Genomic DNA, 19,844 nt, shown 5'->3' with positions numbered 1-19,844 from the left:
CCACAATATGTGTAGAGTCATGAAAGATGGGTTTTACTAATACTCTGACAATGTTCTCAGAGGTGAGGAAGAATCAGCCAAAGAAAATGTAATGAGTCATACGTTTTAGTTTAGTGACAACACACAGTCTCTGCAGTACAGCTGAAGACTCGCCTGGTCTTGACCTTTTAAATATCGAACCTTCAAGACTTTTTAATGGCTTCAAAGACTTCAGACATACAGATACAGAAAGGCAGACTGTCTCTGGTGCCTTTCAGTGTGTTTATCAATGAACCTCTACTTTACATTTTCAGCTCTGATTAGGAAGTTGTCTTCTGATGTTGCCACTAAGCAGAAGAGATAAAGAAGTCCTGTAATTTCATTTATCTTAGATTTGAGGGAAACATCAGCAACGTCACTAAAGTAGTTTTCTTCCACCTCTGACACATCGTCCAAGTTAACCCATTTCTAACACAGTCAGATGCAGAAATTCTCATTCATGGTCATTCAGGTCTTGTATTCTGTACTATTAAAAAGATCCAACAAGTCCAAAATGCAGCTGCTACAATTCTTCTGATTCACTGGTTTACGGTTTCATTCAAGTCAGACTACAAACTGCTACCTATTACCTCCTGACCTGTCAAAACTTCTCAGACCTCACATTCCCCCACGAACACTCACATCACAGGATGCAGGTTATCTCATTATTCCAAAGATTAAACCATTCAGATTTTAGGTGATAACTTATTGGGCGTTCTATGCTTTTATTGATTATAGATTAGAATCAGTGAAGATAATCAAACATGAATCAGGGACGTTGTGGTTCATGGTCGATGCTTCACCTCTTGAATCCAATTTTTGCCACTCCTATAAGCGAATAGTATCATGTATGTTTAATATCATGTATGTTTTTATTATTTTCTCTTTCTGTAATTGTCTTCTTTCTTTTTTTTCCAAGTGTATCAAGACACTGATTTTATACTAAAAAAACAAACAAATTATTAGCATATTTCCCTAAAATAGATTGAGACATGAAAATTGTCTGATCTGAAAAATACTGCGGTTCATGGTTGGAGACTTAACCCATTAAATCCAGACTGAAACCTATTATTTTTGTAACTCACATGGATTATTGGGCTACAAAACCCATATATGTGATTTAGAGATGTAATTACATGTTGTTGGGCGCATAAACACAGTGCGCCTGTTATATTGAGGGAGACACGTGCTCTCTCTTCTTTCTACCGCAGAAGCACTGCCAACTCAGCAGACGTGTGTGAGCATGTAAACAAACAAAAAACGAGCATTTCCTGGTATGAAACACCACAAAATAGTCATAAAAGTCAGATTAATGTCCATGTAACAATGCTAATAAGTTGATCTTTTAATAGAGGTCCAACTGTGAGCGAGAGGGAAACAACTTCTGTCCAGTTATTAATGTTGAGAAACTCCGGTGAGTTGCCATGTTGTCTGCTAGTCTGTTGTTGTGTTAGCCACTGTGGAGGGAAGCTGCATTAAACTTACTGTTGAGTCAAGATACTTTTCATAAAAACCAACCGGTGATTGTTAAAATGTGGTCTGATGTTTATTACATGCTTTGATGCAACTGTATCATTGTATTTATAGTCTGAAAAGATCGCTAGCTGCTAATCGCTAGCTCTGGCTAATGAAGAGACCGTCACCGTGTCAACACTTTAAAGGAACATTACACGGTTTTCTAATATTAAAATCATTATGTTTTAATGGGATTTATGCACTTAAATGTTTTGTAATTCCATTAAATGGTCATTTAACCGATTATGGTTACTAGATGTACATGTTAAGTGAATCATAAGGGATAATTTAGTTTAATTTTCATGATTAACAGTACATTAAAATGGTGCATAAAAATGTAACAATACAGCAAATAATTTTGATAAATGTTAAAATGCTAATTGTTTTGACATAAGAAATTCATAATAAGCAATTTGTTACTGTAAGAATACAAATGTTGATGTGACAGAGAGAAAATTCATTGTAAATAATTTATTGTTAAAGTTAAAAAGATGTCTGTTTTAAAGAAATTCATGGTAAATTGTTCATGTTAAAATTACCAGTTGTTAATATATGGTCAATGTAGTACAAGTGTATCCTTAATTGTTGGTTATATGATGTATGATATTCTGAGAGAGAAAAGAATTTAATGAGATCTCATCTTAAACACATAAAGAGAACTAAATAACTTATTATCCTGCACTATCTGTATCTGTGTAGGTTGGTTTTTTGTGACCAGATAGAATCAGAGATGGCGAGTCCAGCCTGTGACTCTGTGGACCGTTGTAGAAACGATGTTGGTCAACCGTAGGAACTGCCCACAGAGGACATCTGATTTAAAGTGATACTCATTTTCATTGGGTTACAGATAAGACACACACACTAATTATCCTACCTGGATAGTAATAGTAGTGACACTATTAGACACTTGGAACAGATACAACACAAAACTACTTTGAACTGAACTCTTGAGCTCTTTAATCATAAGGAGTAACCGTGGATTAAAGGAACAATCAGTAAACTAAAGAACATTTCATTGGAGGTTTTCCACCTCCATAACGGACTATTTCTGTTGATTGTCTTATTTGATTTATTTATTTAATTTTTTATTTTCCATTCTTTTAAAAATTAAAGTCTTGTGTATTATTGTGTAAAAGTTTTGAGGCAATAAATTGTCACTGTTCAACCATACATGAATTTACTCCCTGAATTATTCAAGACAACCTCTCATTGGAGCAAGTTAGATGTTAGTGTCTTATTACTACTTTTGGTTAGCACTGAGGATGCTACATTTTACTACAATTTAATTGTGTAATTGCTATCTTGTTCAGACTTTTGTTCCTTATTTACAGTTTTCTGTCCAAAAGCCATAAAAATGCTTTTTTTGTTATTGTTGTACTTTTTTGTTTGTAAAATGTAGTGAGACATTAAGTGATTTTAAGTCAAAGTAAGCTTACTTAATTAACATTTTTGTCTTCAGTAGTGTAAATGGAGACATGAAAGTAGTGATGTTGCAGTTATTTGTTATGAGATTTAACCACTAAGACAACAAGTCGACGCTGAAACATTTATATCAGACCATCAAAATACAGTAAAGTTAGTGCATCAACATAAATACAATATTTTGTGACTTCTTACGTTCTCTCCTTATGCGTCTGAAAAAGGTGATGCCTTTGTATATTAGATAGATGATGATGATGATGAAACCAACCAGCATACATACTGGTATGAAGTTAAACATCCATATCAGATTCCCTACAAAAAATGAAAGAATAAATAATTAAAACAACAAATGGTTTACAAGGACACTGTATTGTATTCCAATGTCGTTAGCTGATCCCATCTTTGATAATGCACTCTGAGCTTTAACCACTAAGACAACAAGTCGACCCTGAAACATCCTTTTATGCAGATTCATGAAACATCTGGAGAGAATCTCTTGGTATTGGTTGTGGTTGTGGATGTTTGCATGAGGATAGAAACTGCCTGTCTCTTAGCATGAAAATCCATCATCAGGACTAATATTGTTGGTAGAATCACACTCTTGAAAGAACTTGAATATGTATGATGCACAACTAGATTAACATTATTAGTCAAATTTACAGAAATATTAATATACCACACCTAAAGAAATATAAAGAATGTAAACTCAAATCAAAGATTTGATTCATATCAGACCGAAATACAGTATATTTAGTGGATCAAAATAAATACAATATTTTGTGACTTCTTACCTTTTCTGGTTCCTTCATATATTAAATTGATGATGATGTTGCTCACGCCCGAAATGCAAATTGCTGTGAACATGAATGTCAATCTCAGATTCCCTACAAAAAATGAATAAATAAATAATTAAAACAACAAATAGTTTACAAGGACACTGTATTGTATTCCAATGTCGTTAGTTGATCCCATCTTTGATAATGCACTCTGAGGTGACCCAATACAGAAAAATAATAAACTCAAAGCTCGTCATTTAGTCATTTAATGTCTGTTAGAACATGTTTTGTAACTCCTATGAGGACATTGAGTACATTATCATGTTTAATAAAAACAGTAAGATGCATTAATAGTGCATAATAGTAGTGATGTTGCAGTTATTAGGGCCTGAGCCCAAAGGGCGAAGACCCTATTGTTTTTCGTGTGTTTGTTTCTTTCCTATTATTATTATTCTTTATTAATCCGCCACTTTAACTCTAAATTTGACCCCCTAAACATGCTCAAAAACTCACCAAATTTGGCACGGACATCAGGTCTGGTGAAAACTTAAAAATTAACCACCATAGTGCCAAAATGTGCTCGAGAGCGCCACCTATGTATCTAAAACGGCCGCCACGGCCCGTAGGAATGTCGTAGAGAGATCAAACCAAAACTCAATTATTCGTCTCATCAAGACCTACAAATCATACACTGACACCCCTGACCTAAATCCAACAGGAAGTCTGCAATCTCAATTTCAAAGTACGATTTTGTGCCAATTTTGGACCTTGAATAAACGCTATCTCCTCCTAGGACGTTAATGGTATCGGCTTCAAACTTTAATACATGACTTATCATACTGTGCTGAACAAAAGTTTAGATGTAGATGTTTAGATGTAGTAAGCCCTGAAAGTTGGAGTGCGACATCACACTTTACAATGTAAACCAATGGGGAGGCAATCTCTGGGCATGGACTTTGTGCCCAACTGGGGCGTCTGATGTCTAAACTATAAGTCCGTCCACTTTCAAACCTGTATCAATGGATTAGCGACGAAAATTCCTACAAAAAAATGTGATTTTTATGTAGGATTTGGCCAAAGTTATGGGATTTATGAGGATATTTCACAAGAAGAGTACACTGAAATCCTTCTCTCCAGTTGAGAGGGAGAGAGAGAATGGGAGGGGGGGGATGGGTAAAGTAAACATCTACTGCCTGTGACAGAAGCCCTTGGACTGTGCCACACTCCACTTACTTAGTGCTTCTACACATCTGACAGCAGTGTTCAATCCTTACTTTTTTTTCAAGGAGTACATGTGCTCCTAAATGAAAAAAATTAGGAGCACATATATAACTTTAGGAGCACACTGAAAAATGTTCAAGTAACAGTTTCTTAAAGAAAACAACTTATTACATACATATTTAAACTCTTTGTGTGTGTGTGTGTGTGTATGTAAATCAAAATTTATGTTGTTTTTAGGGGTGCTCAGTTATGGCAAAAATCATAATCACAATTATTTTTGTTCCATATTGGGATTATGATTATTTAACATGATCACTTTTTGACTGTCATTTTTGCCAGTTGCCGATGTTGATATATGCACATATTTTTTCCACTTGGCTGAGGAGACTATTATACATGCAATCATATATTGTACTAATGATCAAGAAAGACTATAGCCTATATGAGGGAAGAACTTTAATGCTGAGCTACTGAAGTCCAGTCTTCCTAAGTTCTTCCTTCATATATTGTCTTTCTTGATCATAGTATAATCTATGCTTGCATGCATAATAGCCTCCTCAGCCAGCTGGTAAAAATATGTGCATATATCGGCATCGGCAATCGGCCACAATGAGTTGGAAATACCAGCATATCGGATATCGGAAAAAATCTAATGTTGTGCATCCCAAGTTAAAAGTCTTAATATTCCTAAAAATAGACTTGATGAAAATTGGGAAATAATTTTTTTTTACACACAAACTCATCAAGGGTTTTCAATTTACTAATTGAAATTCAAGTGAATGGGCACAAAACTTGCATGATTTTTATGACACAGGTGTGAGCAAGGCAGCCATGTCTCACCCTGCAGAAAATTCTCATCCTCACACTGTTGAGATTTGATGTTTCGCCATGACAGAGGAAGTTGCTATAACTTTATTGTAAATGCTCTAATCTGCACCAAACTTTACATGTTTGATAAGACTCCCGGCCTGAACCCGTGTACATGACAATATTCCATCAGTGATGCAAACTGGCTGAATAGCGCCCCCTACAAAATTTCAGTAAAGCAGCCCCAACAGCGGGCAAAATAGTGGACAAAGGAAGTGATGTTTATCTCCTTCTTGCACTGTCTGAAAACAGCCCGGGTCTAAAGACATCTACATGCCCGTCATAGAAGCCCTTTGATTGCGCCGTGGCCCGACGTGCGCAAGGGCGCAAAGGCCCATTCAACGCTGCTTGCAGCTTTAATTTGTTATGAGCTTTAACCACTAAGACAACAAGTCGACCCTGAAACATCCTTTTATGCAGATTCATCAAACATCTGGAGAGAATCTCTTGGTATTGGTTGTGGTTGTGGATGTTTGCATGAGGATAGAAACTTCCTGTCTCTTAGCATGAAAATACATCATCAGGACTAATATTGTTGGTAGAATCACACTCTTGAAAGAACTTGAATATGTATGATGCACAACTAGATTAACATTATTAGTCAAATTTACAGAAATATTAATATACCACACCTAAAGAAATATAAAGAATGTAAATTCAAGTCAAAGATTTGATTTATATCAAACCAAAATAAATAAATAAAATATTTTTTGACTTCTTACAGAATCTGTCTCGGTATTTCAAATACATGATGATGATGCTGATGATGAACCCAACCAGAATCACTCCAAATACTGCTGTTACGATGATCATCATTGTCAGAGCTCCTACAAAAATTGAAAGAATAAATAATTAAAACAACAAATGGTTTACAAGGACACTGTATTGTATTCCAATGTCGTTAGCTGATCTCATCTTTGATAATGCACTCTGAGGTGACCCAATACAGAAAAATAACGAACTCAAAGCTCGTCATTTAGTCATTTAATGCTGTTAGATCATGTTTTGTAACTCCTATGAGGACATTGAGGCCATTGTCATGTTCAGTAAAAACAGTAAGATGCATTAATAGTGCATAATAGTAGTGATGTTGCAGTTATTTGTTATGAGCTTTAACCACTAAGACAACAAGTCGACCCTGAAACATCCTTTTATGCAGATTCATCAAACATCTGGAGAGAATCTCTTGGTGTTGGTTGTGGTTGTGGATGTTTGCATGAGGATAGAAACTTCCTGTCTCTTAGCATGAAAATACATCATCAGGACTAATATTGTTGGTAGAATCACACTCTTGAAAGAACTTGAATATGTATGATGCACAACTAGATTAACATTATCAGTCACATTTACAGAAATATTAATATACCACACCTAAAGAAATATAAAGAATGTAAATTCAAGTCAAAGATTTGATTCATATCAGACCACCAAAATACAGTTTATTTAATATGAGTGCACGATTCAGGAAATCTCACGATTCAATTCACAATTGATTTGCGATTCAAAATCAATTCTCACTTCAATACATTCATTGATTTGATTCTAGATTGATGTTTTGAGTTATTCTTTCCATTTGACTGCAGGAGACACTTTCATAGGCCTCAAAGAAAAATGTAAAATATAAACATTTGCTATCAACATCAACCCTGACTAAGATTTATGTTCCTTTAGTTCACTCAGTCAACAGGAAACCAAAGCAGCCCTGAGACAAAGAGTCAAATGAATACTTAATACAAAAATAAAAATGATTGCAAAGATAAACTGCTGAGTGCAAAACTTCATATAATAACTTAAATTCATACTTCAAATAACAGAATCAAATAAACAATAGCTGCCTGTTACATTTAGCTGCAAAGTGCAAACAAGAAAACTGATCAAATTGGTCAAATTGATCACTATAAGATGATGATGATTATAACCAATGTTGTTTCTTTTTCTTAATTTCTCATGCAGATTACCATCTAATTGACGTTTGTATATTTATTACATGAATGTAAAGTAATGAAACGGGCAGTTTCACTATTTACTGAATTTTATTGTCTGTTTCAGAATACAGAACAGCTGTTTAAACGCTTGTTTCACTGCTGCATCTTGTTGGCTTGTTTTTGGCAGTTTGTCATAAACTTCAAGGAGACGTTTTTCATTGAGATAAAATGACTTTCTCATTCTCGTCCTCAGAAAACCAGCTGGCAGTCTGACGTGTGTTAATCTGCGGGGGAGGGGGCTGCAGGGGGGCTGCAGGGAGAAAGTTGAACCAGAACCAACTTTTGGAGAAAAGTAACCTGTAACGCTGTACAACCCTGCATTATGACAAAAACATTACTGGGAAGAGAGGAAGAAAACTTCTCTTTGTTTGATAATGTAAAAAGTAAAGTTAGGCTTTGCTGACGGCTTCCTGACTCATTTTAAAAAAGATAAGAGAGAGAGAAGCAGTGGTCGAACGAGCGAGAGAGTGAATGAAGAGAGGGAGAGCTGGTAACGTTAGTGATGAAGCTGGTGAATCAGATCAATAAAACGTTATTTTCTGATTGTTTCACGGTGGTTACAAATAAATAAGCCCACAACCACACAAAAAGGCGCTGCAACGCTTGATAACAGCATTAATCTCGTCAAGCTCCTTCTTTCCTTCGAGAAAAGAAATTCCAAAATATGTCTAAATGATTGCCTTCATTGCTGATGGACCAGGTTGTATTTATTTTTTTGTCAAGTACTCCATTGCTCGCAGTCTCTCCATGATACACAGTTCTCTTCCTTCTTGCCCCCGGTGTTGGGGCCGGATGGAAACCAGCGCAGCGTCGTTGCGCCATCTATGGGATTTAGCGAGCTAACTCATGTCAGGAAAAAATGGAAAACAGCGTCGTAGCAAGACTGAAAAATGTGAATCGATTCTGAATCGGCAGAGATAGAATCACGATTCTTATGTGAATCGATTTTTTTAATGCACGCATAATATTTAGTGCATCAAAATAAATACAATATTTTAAGATTTCTTACCTCTTATGGCTCTGTATAATGAATTGATGATGTTGAGCACAACTGGAATACAAAGTGCTTTTAAGATGAGCATCCATTTCAGTCCCCCTTTTAAAAAATGAAATAATAAATAATTAAAACAACAAATGGTTTACAAGGACACTGTATTGTATTCCAATGTTGTTAGCTGATCCCATCTTTGATAATGCACTCTGAGGTGACCCAATACAGAAAAATAAGAAACTCAAAGCTCGTCATTTAGTCATTTAATGCTGTTAGAACATGTTTTGTAACTCCTATGAGAGCATTGAGTACATTGTCATGTTTAGGAAAAACAGTAAGATGCATTAATAGTGCATAATAGTAGTGATGTTGCAGTTATTTGTTATGAGCTTTAACCACTAAGACAACAAGTCGACCCTGAAACATCCTTTTATGCAGATTCATCAAACATCTGGAGAGAATCTCTTGGTATTGGTTGTGGTTGTGGATGTTTGCATGAGGATAGAAACTTCCTGTCTCTTAGTATGAAAATACATCAATCAATCAATCAATCAATCAATCTTTATTTATATAGCGCCATATCACAACAGAAGTCATCTCAAGGCACTTTTCACATAGAGCAGGTCAAGACCGTACATCATCAGGACTAATATTGTTGGTAGAATCACACTCTTGAAAGAACTTGAATATGTATGATGCACAACTAGATTAACATTATCAGTCAAATTTACAGAAATATTAATATACCACACCTAAAGAAATATAAAGAATGTAAATTCAAGTCAAAGATTTGATTTATATCAGACCAAAATAAATAAATAAAATATTTTGTGACTTCTTACACTTTGTGTCTTTGTATATTAAATAGATGATGGCGATGATGAAGCCAACCAGAATCACTCCAAATATTGCTGTTAAGATGATCATCACTGTCAGAGCTCCTACAAAAATTGAAAGAATAAATAATTAAAACAACAAATAGTTTACAAGGACACTGTATTGTATTCCAATGTCGTTAGCTGATCCCATCTTTGATAATGCACTCTGAGGTGACCCAATACAGAAAAATAATAAACTCAAAGCTCGTCATTTAGTCATTTAATGCTGTTAAAACATGTTTTGTAACTCCTATGAGGACATTGAGTACATTGTCATGTTTAGTAAAAACAGTAAGATGCATTAATAGTGCATAATAGTAGTGATGTTGCAGTTATTTGTTATGAGCTTTAACCACTAAGACAACAAGTCGACCCTGAAACATCCTTTTATGCTGATTCATCAAACATCTGGAGAGAATCTCTTGGTATTGGTTGTGGTTGTGGATGTTTGCATGAGGATAGAAACTTCCTGTCTCTTAGCATGAAAATACATCATCAGGACTAATATTGTTGGTAGAATCACACTCTTGAAAGAACTTGAATATGTATGATGCACAACTAGATTAACATTATCAGTCAAATTTACAGAAATATTAATATACCACACCTAAAGAAATATAAAGAATGTAAATTCAAGTCAAAGATTTGATTTATATCAAACCATCAAAATACAGTATATTTAATGCATCAAAATAAATACAATATTTGTGACTTCTTACCATTTATGGCTTTGTACATCAAAATGATGATGTTGAACAAACCCGAAATACAAGGCATCATGTACATGACATTCCATATGAGATAGACTACAAAAAAGTGAAAGAATAAATAATTAAAACAACAAATGGTTTACAAGGACACTGTATTGTATTGCAATGTCGTTAGCTGATCTCATCTTTGATAATGCACTCTGAGGTGACCCATTACAGAAAAAAAACGAACTCAAAGGTCGTCATTTAGTCATTTTATGCTGTTAGAACATGTTTTGTAACTCCTATGAGGACATTGAGTACATTGTCATGTTTAGTAAAAACAGCCAGATGCTTTAATAGTGCATAATAGTAGTGATGTTGCAGTTATTTGTTGTGAGCTTTAACCACCAAGACAACAAGTCGACCCTGAAACATCCTTTTATGCAGATTCATCAAACATCTGGAGAGAATCTCTTGGTGTTGGTTGTGGTTGTGGATGTTTGCATGAGGATAGAAACTTCCTGTCTCTTAGCATGAAAATACATCATCAGGACTAATATTGTTGGTAGAATCACACTCTTGAAAGAACTTGAATATGTATGATGCACAACTAGATTAACATTATCAGTCAAATTTACAGAAATATTAATATACCACACCTAAAGAAATATGAAGAATGTAAATTCAAGTCAAAAATTTGATTTATATCAGACCAAAATAAATAAATCAAATATTTTGTGACTTCTTACAGAATTTGTCGTCGTATTTCAAATAGATGATGATAATGCTGATGATGAACCCAACCAGAATCACTCCAAATACTGCTGTTAAGATGATCATCCATATTAGAGCCCCTACAAAAAATGAAAGAATAAATAATTAAAACAACAAATGGTTTACAAGGACCCGTTAGCTGATCACATCTTTGATAATGCACTCTGAGGTGACTCAATACAGAAAAATAATAAACTCAAAGCTCGTCATTTAGTCATTTAATTAGATTAACATTATCAGTCAAATTTACATAAATATTAATATACCACACCTAAAGAAATATAAAGAATGTAAATTCAAGTCAAAGATTTGATTTATATCAAACCACCAAAATACAGTTTATTCAGTGCATCAAAATAAATACAATATTTTGTGACTTCTTACCATTTATGCCTTCGTATATTAAATTGATGATGATGTTGAATATATCCAGAGATAATGCAGCTATAAAGATGATCATCCATTTCAGATTTGTGGAAAAATCTGAAAGAATAAATAATTAAAAACAACAAATGGTTTACAAGGACACTGTATTATATTCTAATGTCATTAGCTGATCCCATCTTTGATAATGCACTTTGAGGTGACCCACCTAAAGAAATATAAAGAATGTAAATTCAAGTCAAAGATTTGATTGATATCAGACCAAAATAAATAAATAAAATATTTTGTGACTTCTTACATCCAGCTTTGTATAGAAAATAGATGAAGAAGATGATGAACCCAACCAGAATCACTCCAAATACTGCTATAATGATGAACACCCTTGTCAGAAGCTCTACAAAAAATGAAAGAATAAATAATTAAAACAACAAATAGTTTACAAGGACACTGTATTATATTCCAATGTTGTTAGCTGATCCCATCTTTGATAATGCACTCTGAGGTGGTTAGGCTTCTTACCTTTTCTGCCTTCGAAGTTTGAATTGAAGATGAGGATGATGTTGAACACAACTAGAATACATACTAACATGTCGATGAATGTCCACTTCAGAAGCTCTACAAAAAAATTAATGAATGAATAATTAAAACAACAAATGGTATAAATACAGTTTATTTAGTGCATCAAAATACAATATTTTGTAACTTCTTACCTTTTATCCATTCGCAACTGAAATTGATGATGCCTTTGCGTCTGAAAGTGATGATGATGATGCAGACAACCAGTAATAATATTGCCATGAAGATGAGCTGATTCCCTACAAAAAAATGAAAGAATAAATAATTAAAACAACAAATGGTTTACAAGGACACTGTATTGTACTCTAATGTTGTTAGCTGATCCCATCTTTGATAATGCACTCTGAGGTGACCCAATACAGAAAAATAATAAACTCAAAGCTCGTCATTTAGTCATTTAATGCTGTTAGAACATGTTTTGTAACTCCTATGAGGACATTGAGTACATTGTCATGTTTAGTAAAAACAGTAAGATGCATTAATACATTAAATGTGTTACAGCAGATATTTGTTGGTGTGATAACTCACTTATAAAGGGGTTGAAGACTTTTTCACTGTTGATGTTGCTGACTGGGTTTTCAAACGCACAGCTGAACCAGCTCAACCACAGCTCCTTTTCCACCTAGAAATTGGGAGAAAAACATTATTAGCTGAAAGCTCATAAAGTAAACATACAAATCTTTTGAGGAGCTCACTTTGTCTTTTTACAGTATGTCCAGATTACCAACAATAACATCAGGGACAACACAGTGATGTGGCTACTTAGTCATTTAGTCATCAGCTTTTCACTATATATGCTGTAATCCACTATTTAGCACGTCAGCAAGACTGAATTATCCAGTATAAATTATAGTATACTAGTATGATTTGGTAGAATACTAAAACCTTGTTTGGGCAATCTCTAACATCTTTTTGATTTTTTCTCTGTATCACAAACAGCTATAAAGTAATTAACAGAGAAACCTGTCAAGTTTTCTAATATCACATTTTTATCGCCTGCAAGACTGTATGGGAAACAAAAGAGATACAAAAACACTGTAAAAGCCACATCTGGTGTATAGAGGACCAAAAGTGTCACAAAAATAGTAATAAATCATTTCATTTATTAATATCTAATTGTACAATAAATACAGGAATTAATAAGTGAATTTACAAATTAATTAATGTGATGCTTTATTACTATTTGCCATGACACATGTGGAGATATTCAGAGTTTTAAAAATGTCTGAACACTGAAGGTTTAAACTTGTAACGAAATATCTTTGAATGTTTTGTGAAACTACAACATTCATATAAAATATTAGATCATCTCAACAGTTGCCTGTTAATTGGATAAAAATAAAAATGTCCAACCTTGTATCCAAATGCAGCGCTTGTTGTCACTTTTTATGACTTTACAGAGACAAGTCTGGCCCTTTCCATGATCTGAAATCTTTATTTTCTGCAGGTTTGTTCATGTTGCTGTTCAGTTTATTTAATTATATATTGTTTATTTACCAGGGACAATGCACAACACATTTAATATACCAGATAGAGTTAAAGCTAATTTCAGAAATATTCTAAACTGTCTAAATATCCTAAACTGCACAGCCTGGATTCTGCCTCAGCTGGTCACCAACTGATGCCTGAATATGTGAATCAATTTAAAAACTAGATTCTGGTTTATTCTTTCAACATGATTTATCTGTTACTGATGAGACACACAAACATCATTATCCTGTGTTTACCATTGTTATTTTGTGCTCCTTGGTTGAAGACCACGTCGTGTCACCTGATGTCCACCAGTAGGTGACTGGTTCAGCGTCTGTGGTGTTACCATTACAGGTGAGGACACAGTAGGTCCCAGTACACCATTCGGAGAGGGTGGGTTTAGAGACAGGAGCTGATAGAAAACAAAACAAAAAGACATTTCCTTTGAATTTAGGGCCGTTTTGATAAACTAAGACAAACTTCATACACAATTCCTCTACTTACAGATAACCAGGAGTTCAGTCTTGCTGGTGACTTTGTTGTTGATCTCTACTGTGTAGTTGCCGCTGTCGTCTGGAGTCAGTCCTGTGATTGTCAGCGCTCCAGTTGAAGTGTTCAGCGAACCACGATCTGCAAAAATGCACAGGTTTAGCTTCTAAACAGAGATTTTTAGTTGTCTTACAGTATATTGTCAGCTAGAGCCACTTATTTCCAGTGTTGGTCACTTAAGAATGGGCAGCTAGAGAAATATGCACTTTAAAACACTAAAAATGTTTGTAGAACAGCTGATTTTCATACAAAAAAAAGTTTAGTTTTGATTTCCCACAAAAAAATCAAGTGAATCCCTTTTTTATAACCCTAATTCCATTCATTTATCCATTGATAATTATGTAATTAAGGTATTTAATTGGGTTTTACAGGGATAATGAATGAATAAATCTTTGGATTGCGACATATTAAGATATTTGGGGAATATCTGCACAATTTAAGGGCTTGTTGACCAAAACACATGAAAGGGAACCTTATTTAACAGTTCACCATTAAGGGTCTTAATATTTTAATAAAGTTGAAAATTCAGGGTCAGTATTAATTGTCAGATTTAATGGGTTATACTCCTTAAAAAAACTCAATTCATGCAGAAAACACACTTAAAACCCCTCTATTATAAAATAATCCATTAATTTAGCCAATAAACCAATTAAATACTGTAAAAGAATACCTTAAAATATAATAAATTTCCAACTGAAAAAGATTTCAGACCCCTAATTTAAACCAAAATCTCAACCTAAATGTATCAAAAACTTCAAACTAATGTATAAAATCATTGATCTCTGGCTACCAAACAGCTTGATTTAGATTAAAGTGGTACCTTTGAAGTGTCGGTAGGAGAAAGTCTCGTCTCCATACCACTCCATGGCAAGATCAGGTCCATGTTTCCACTCTATACTGGTGATGGGATTCACTACAGAGTCTGATGTGAGAACAGCTTTGTCACCTATTTTCCTGTAGAGTGGATCTCCTGCAAAATAAAATAAATTAAAAACAAGTGAATGCAAATTTCTCTGTTTAAAGTTGACATGAAATGAAAAATCCCTTTTAAATCCTTTTAGATCACATCCCCGGTCATATTGTGCACCTATTTAACAATATATGCCAAAAAATACAAAAAAATAAAAATTTCTTTGTATTCTTATATCAAAATCCAATCATGTTTTCTTCTTGTTAAACAGATATGACGTGTTCTTATGCAGACTTGAACCAACCAATTTCCACCAATAATATCATGACATCCACCCATCAATCAATCTTCAACTTTTAGCATCACAACACTAAAACTGATTATGACATGGCCCACTTCTCAATGTTCAAATCAAATTCCACCCAGCGTTACGTCACGCCTGTCTGTCCTGTTTCACTCGGAAATACATCACAATATGGAAGTTAGATACTGAAAATGAAATGCTGTCTCATTCGGACTTTAAATTACTGAAATGTATTTTTTCTTTAATCAAGTGTGTCGTATACACACACACACACAAACATGTCGTTGGTGTGGAAGTTCTTCAGTGTGAGTGAAGAAGACATAAAGCTCACAATCTGTAATATCTGTAAATCCAAAATAAATTGTGGAGGAACAACCTTGAAAACATTTGGAACAACTAACTTAATCAAACACTTAAAAACCATCACCCAAGGTCAAGAAGAAAAATGTAGATTATTGAAATAGTTAATGAAAGTACAATTGAATTTCAATTTTCCATTAAAGAAAAGTTACACGTTTGTATATGCTGTCAATTATAGTTCTTAGAAAAAAAGGAAACCGTTAAAGATAGAAAATCAGAATCTACAGGTCAGACTTTTAAAAAATTGGAAATCGGAATCAGCCAAGAAAACTGCAATCGGTGCATCTCTACTTCAAATATAAATGTCCTGTTGTCACAGTTCATGTTAATGTTGGCATGTGGTAAATGAAAATTAGACGATCTAATATGGCGATTCTCAACGGGGCAGTACCGCCCCTCAGGGGGCTTTCAGAGAACACTGGGGTCTGAGTGCTTCGAAAACGTGGGTTACCTACGCTGAACACTGTACCTGAACACCTCCTGTATAGACATGGGGAAACTATGCTGAGTCTCTACTGTGGTTTGATGTTATTTATGGTCACACTAGCTTCTCTGTCCTCTGCTCTATTTGTTGGTGATTGTGTTTAGCTTAGTAATGTGTATTAAAATGTGTTAAATTCCTGTAGACTTAGCATCTGACTGAAACAGCCCCTCCTCTCAAACAGCAGCAGAGGGAGGAGGAGAAGGAGGACAGAATGAAGATACTGCCTGATGTCTGTGTTCTTCATTCTTTCTAAATTTCACTCAGTATTTTAATGTCAGGAATATTATTTGTTTTACTGACATTTTTTAATTTCTTTCAAGTGAGATATTACTTGAAAAGTAATATCTATCTCACATTTCATACATTCTGTCCTGATGTTTCATTCAAGAACAAATGCCACCAGTGTTCTCTGAACTTCGGAACGAAGAATCTGGAACAAAAGTCAAATATTAACAGACAATACAAATCTTTATCAGTTGGATCATAAAGTCTGATGTTTGCCTTTAATTCCAACAAGGAAATAAAACATGGTGTGATAACATTAATGTAGTCTGTTGTTTCTCTGTGATACTTGCAAAACAGGACAAATAAATTCCAACCATAGTCGTCCCTACAGCTGGCTGGTGGCTACAGCCTGACTATGGGAGGATGAGAGAATCACAGCCCAAATCCATTCACTATAAGCCTATTTTATCAATGTCTTGTGATTATTATTTTTTACGGCACAGTGCGTATTTTAAACAAATATTGTAATGATATGAGTTCAAAATTGTTTAGTTTTTAGTCAAATAACATCAAGCTCCCGGACCAAAACCCCTGTTGACCTTTGACCTGGTTATTTTATTTGACCGCCGCAGGTCCAATTGTTTAATCAACTGGATAGCATCATAAAACAACAATCATATCATATCAGCCTCAGACTTTTTCCTTGGTAGGCTGCTCTTGTTTTTCCATTGGAACAATTAATAAAAATGCTTCTTGTTTGGCACCAAATTACTTTTTTCTGATTGGCTGCTGTTCATGATCAATATCAAGACCTTATTGAAGTTAGACTGTCAAATTTCTAACTGTTGCATTTGTTTAACACTCAAACATAATTTCTATTCACATTGGGGGTTTTTTTGCTCCCTGCATGAGAAACTAATGATAATGATATTCCAACTGTCCAGCTATATCAAATCTGTTATTTGGCATCAAATGACATGATTTTTAATGATATAACACAGAATAATAATCATCATTAATATTCAGGGGAGACAAATAGCCTACATTTTAATTGATGGGGGCAGTAACGGACCTGGATGATGGATGGGGGGTGGCGCTGGCCCGAAAATGGTTAAGAACCACTGTGATGCAGTAATACCACCATACAAATGCCGGTTCCTGTGCTTTCTTTTGGATCAGATTGAGGGCTTCGCCGAAAAAATTGTAATGATATCGGCCCTGACTGATACAGAAATGAATGCAGCTGTATTGACGATCCTCACGGAGATACAGCCTGCAACAACTGAGGTTGCAGGCTGACCAATCAGAGGCTTTAACCTTTTAATGGATGAAGTTGACACATTTATTTATTTCACTGCAGCAAATTACACTATGGATAAATGAAAGTATATATAAATAAATAAAATTATAAATAAATGTGTGAATAAATTAATAATAAAATAATGTAATTAATATATGAATAAATAAATAAATCTAACATTTATATATTTAACTATTTTGCTGTTGTCACAGGTAATGTAAATGTAGGCATGTGCATTGATAAACAGAAGCTGGACTATCTATTTAACCTGAGGATGTGGTCACAAAATTAAAATTGAAACAGAAAAATACAACACAAAACATGTACAGAAATATACCATGATGTTATAATTTTCTCAACGTCAGTTAAAAACAGTTTAAATTTTCTCAAACTTACTTGCGCTGACTCTCACTGCGATCCAGAACAGAAAGTAAAACAGCCACATTTTCCTTGTTCTCAGTTTGGCTTAAATAGAAGTAAAACATGTAAATTCCTGGTGATTCTGTTGATATTTTAAAAAATTGCAATTACATAGAGATTAAAAATGTATTCAGAAAGTGAAAAAGTTGGAAAGTTTGCTGCTGACAGCCGAAGCTGAGAGTGAAGGTGAAGTGAGGGCAAGGTCCACGGATTTATAAGAGCTCTTGTATTACCTCCAGGGCAAGATCAAGGAAACTATAAATGATTTACAGTGTCCTTGAACAAGGTTGTGTCTAGGTCTAGATGGTTACCCTTGATTTGCAAGTCTCTCGCGAGATTTGTACACGTTTCTTCATTGTGTGTGTTGTACAAAATAGTTATGTTTTGATATGACAACGCTGTGGTTAACTTCTGGTCAGGTTCAGGCACAAAATACACTTAGTCAGGAATAGTAAAAGATCACAGTAAAATACTCTCGCCAGATCTTTTGCAAATCCAGTGCTCCCGGTGTGAAAAGTGAAGCCAGCAGGGGGCAACTCCACTGGCTGCAAAGAGAAGTCCAATAGTAAGGAAGTCTGAGAAAATGACCATACTGCTCACTTGATTTATTACCTCAGTAAACACTTTCCTAATGAGTTTATGGTCTCAATCGCTAGTTTCAAGTCGTCTTCAAGATATCATGATTTTCATTTTGTTAATTATGGTCCCATTTAGAGTGAAATAGATAATACATTAATGTATGCTTTAGGGCGTGGCCACGTTGTGATTGACAAGTTGCTCCCACTGCCACGTTGATTATGTAACGTAACTATAGCGTAACCCCAGATTCACAGCATAGACATAGCTGCTGCTATTTCAGTGTGTTTTCAGTTCATTTAAGTTAATTGTAACATTTTGGTCACCTAAAAAAGTTGTTCAGCGTTTGGTTGTGATAAAAAACCTTCTAGTGAGTTAGATGGTCAGCTTTTCTGGTGAGTACATTTTGTTTTAATTAAGGTGGTCTTATTTTTAAACCCCCAAATCAGGACCCTTAAGTGTATGTTACCGCAGGGCCGGACTGGGAAAATCATTCAGACTGGGAAAAATAGTGCAAAATATAGGCCCAGTCAAGCCACTTTTTAAGTGAGGGGTCTGGGGGTCCTCCACTTGGAAAATTTTAGTTACAAGGACTTGATGTCTTGCCTTCTGGTGAATTTTAGTGCATGTGAATAACAAACTAATGAGCCAACAACTGCTTAATACAATGCACTGTTATGACCTCAAATAAAACCAAAGGTACATATCATTAAGGAGGGAGACGACATTACTACTACTACTGTTGCACTAATGTTACTCTCTCCACCTTCAAAAAGAAAAAAAGCAAGAGCACACCTTCATCTTTTAATGTATCATTATAAAACAGTTAACAAGTCTCTCCACCTATTCAAAGAACAGAGCAGGAGCACAACAGTTACCAATCAAAGGTTAAAATAGCCCTTTAACCAACAATTAAATAACAAAGATCTTTAAGTTTCAATAAATTACAGTAGCCTGAACAGTGACAGAAGACGTTGTGTTGTCTCAAAAATTTTAATTATGAACTCAAAGTATTTAACTCACTGGTTGAAAATTTCACCAAAACGAATGAATTTTCAAATAATATTGACCACATTAACTAGACTAGATATGCCAATTATGCCATCAATGTTTTTTGAGGAAATTAGAAAGGGAACTACCACTTTTA

General features: G+C 34.6%; 2 protein-coding genes and 1 long non-coding RNA gene across 3 annotated transcripts in view; 1 reads left to right on the top strand and 2 right to left on the bottom strand.

The window, feature by feature from the left end:
- The window catches only part of LOC137177283 (uncharacterized), a 238,723-nt gene that overhangs the window by 151,537 nt on the left and 67,342 nt on the right, over positions 1-19,844 (bottom strand). The gene's annotated exons all lie outside the window — the stretch shown is intronic.
- On the top strand, positions 1,062-2,709 carry LOC137176989 (uncharacterized). The gene is made up of 3 exons (XR_010925915.1): positions 1,062-1,292; positions 1,371-1,432; positions 2,233-2,709. It is a non-coding gene; the product is annotated as an uncharacterized lncRNA (long non-coding RNA).
- LOC137177449 (uncharacterized) lies at positions 11,018-18,302 on the bottom strand. Its single transcript, XM_067583789.1, has 10 exons — positions 18,098-18,302; positions 14,939-15,088; positions 14,074-14,199; positions 13,827-13,981; positions 12,628-12,721; positions 12,234-12,338; positions 12,043-12,138; positions 11,822-11,917; positions 11,524-11,622; positions 11,018-11,219 (listed from the first exon to the last, which is right to left on the bottom strand). Exons 1-10 carry the CDS (start codon positions 18,144-18,146, stop codon positions 11,092-11,094), a joined length of 1,098 nt encoding a protein of 365 aa, XP_067439890.1. The 5' UTR covers positions 18,147-18,302; the 3' UTR covers positions 11,018-11,091.

The sequence above is a fragment of the Thunnus thynnus genome, chromosome 24 (genome assembly GCF_963924715.1).
Source record: "Thunnus thynnus chromosome 24, fThuThy2.1, whole genome shotgun sequence".
In the NCBI taxonomy this organism is placed as follows: Eukaryota; Metazoa; Chordata; class Actinopteri; order Scombriformes; family Scombridae; genus Thunnus; species Thunnus thynnus.
The sequence above is the reverse complement of the archived record's forward strand: the minus strand, read 5'-3'. Positions and strand labels throughout refer to the sequence as shown.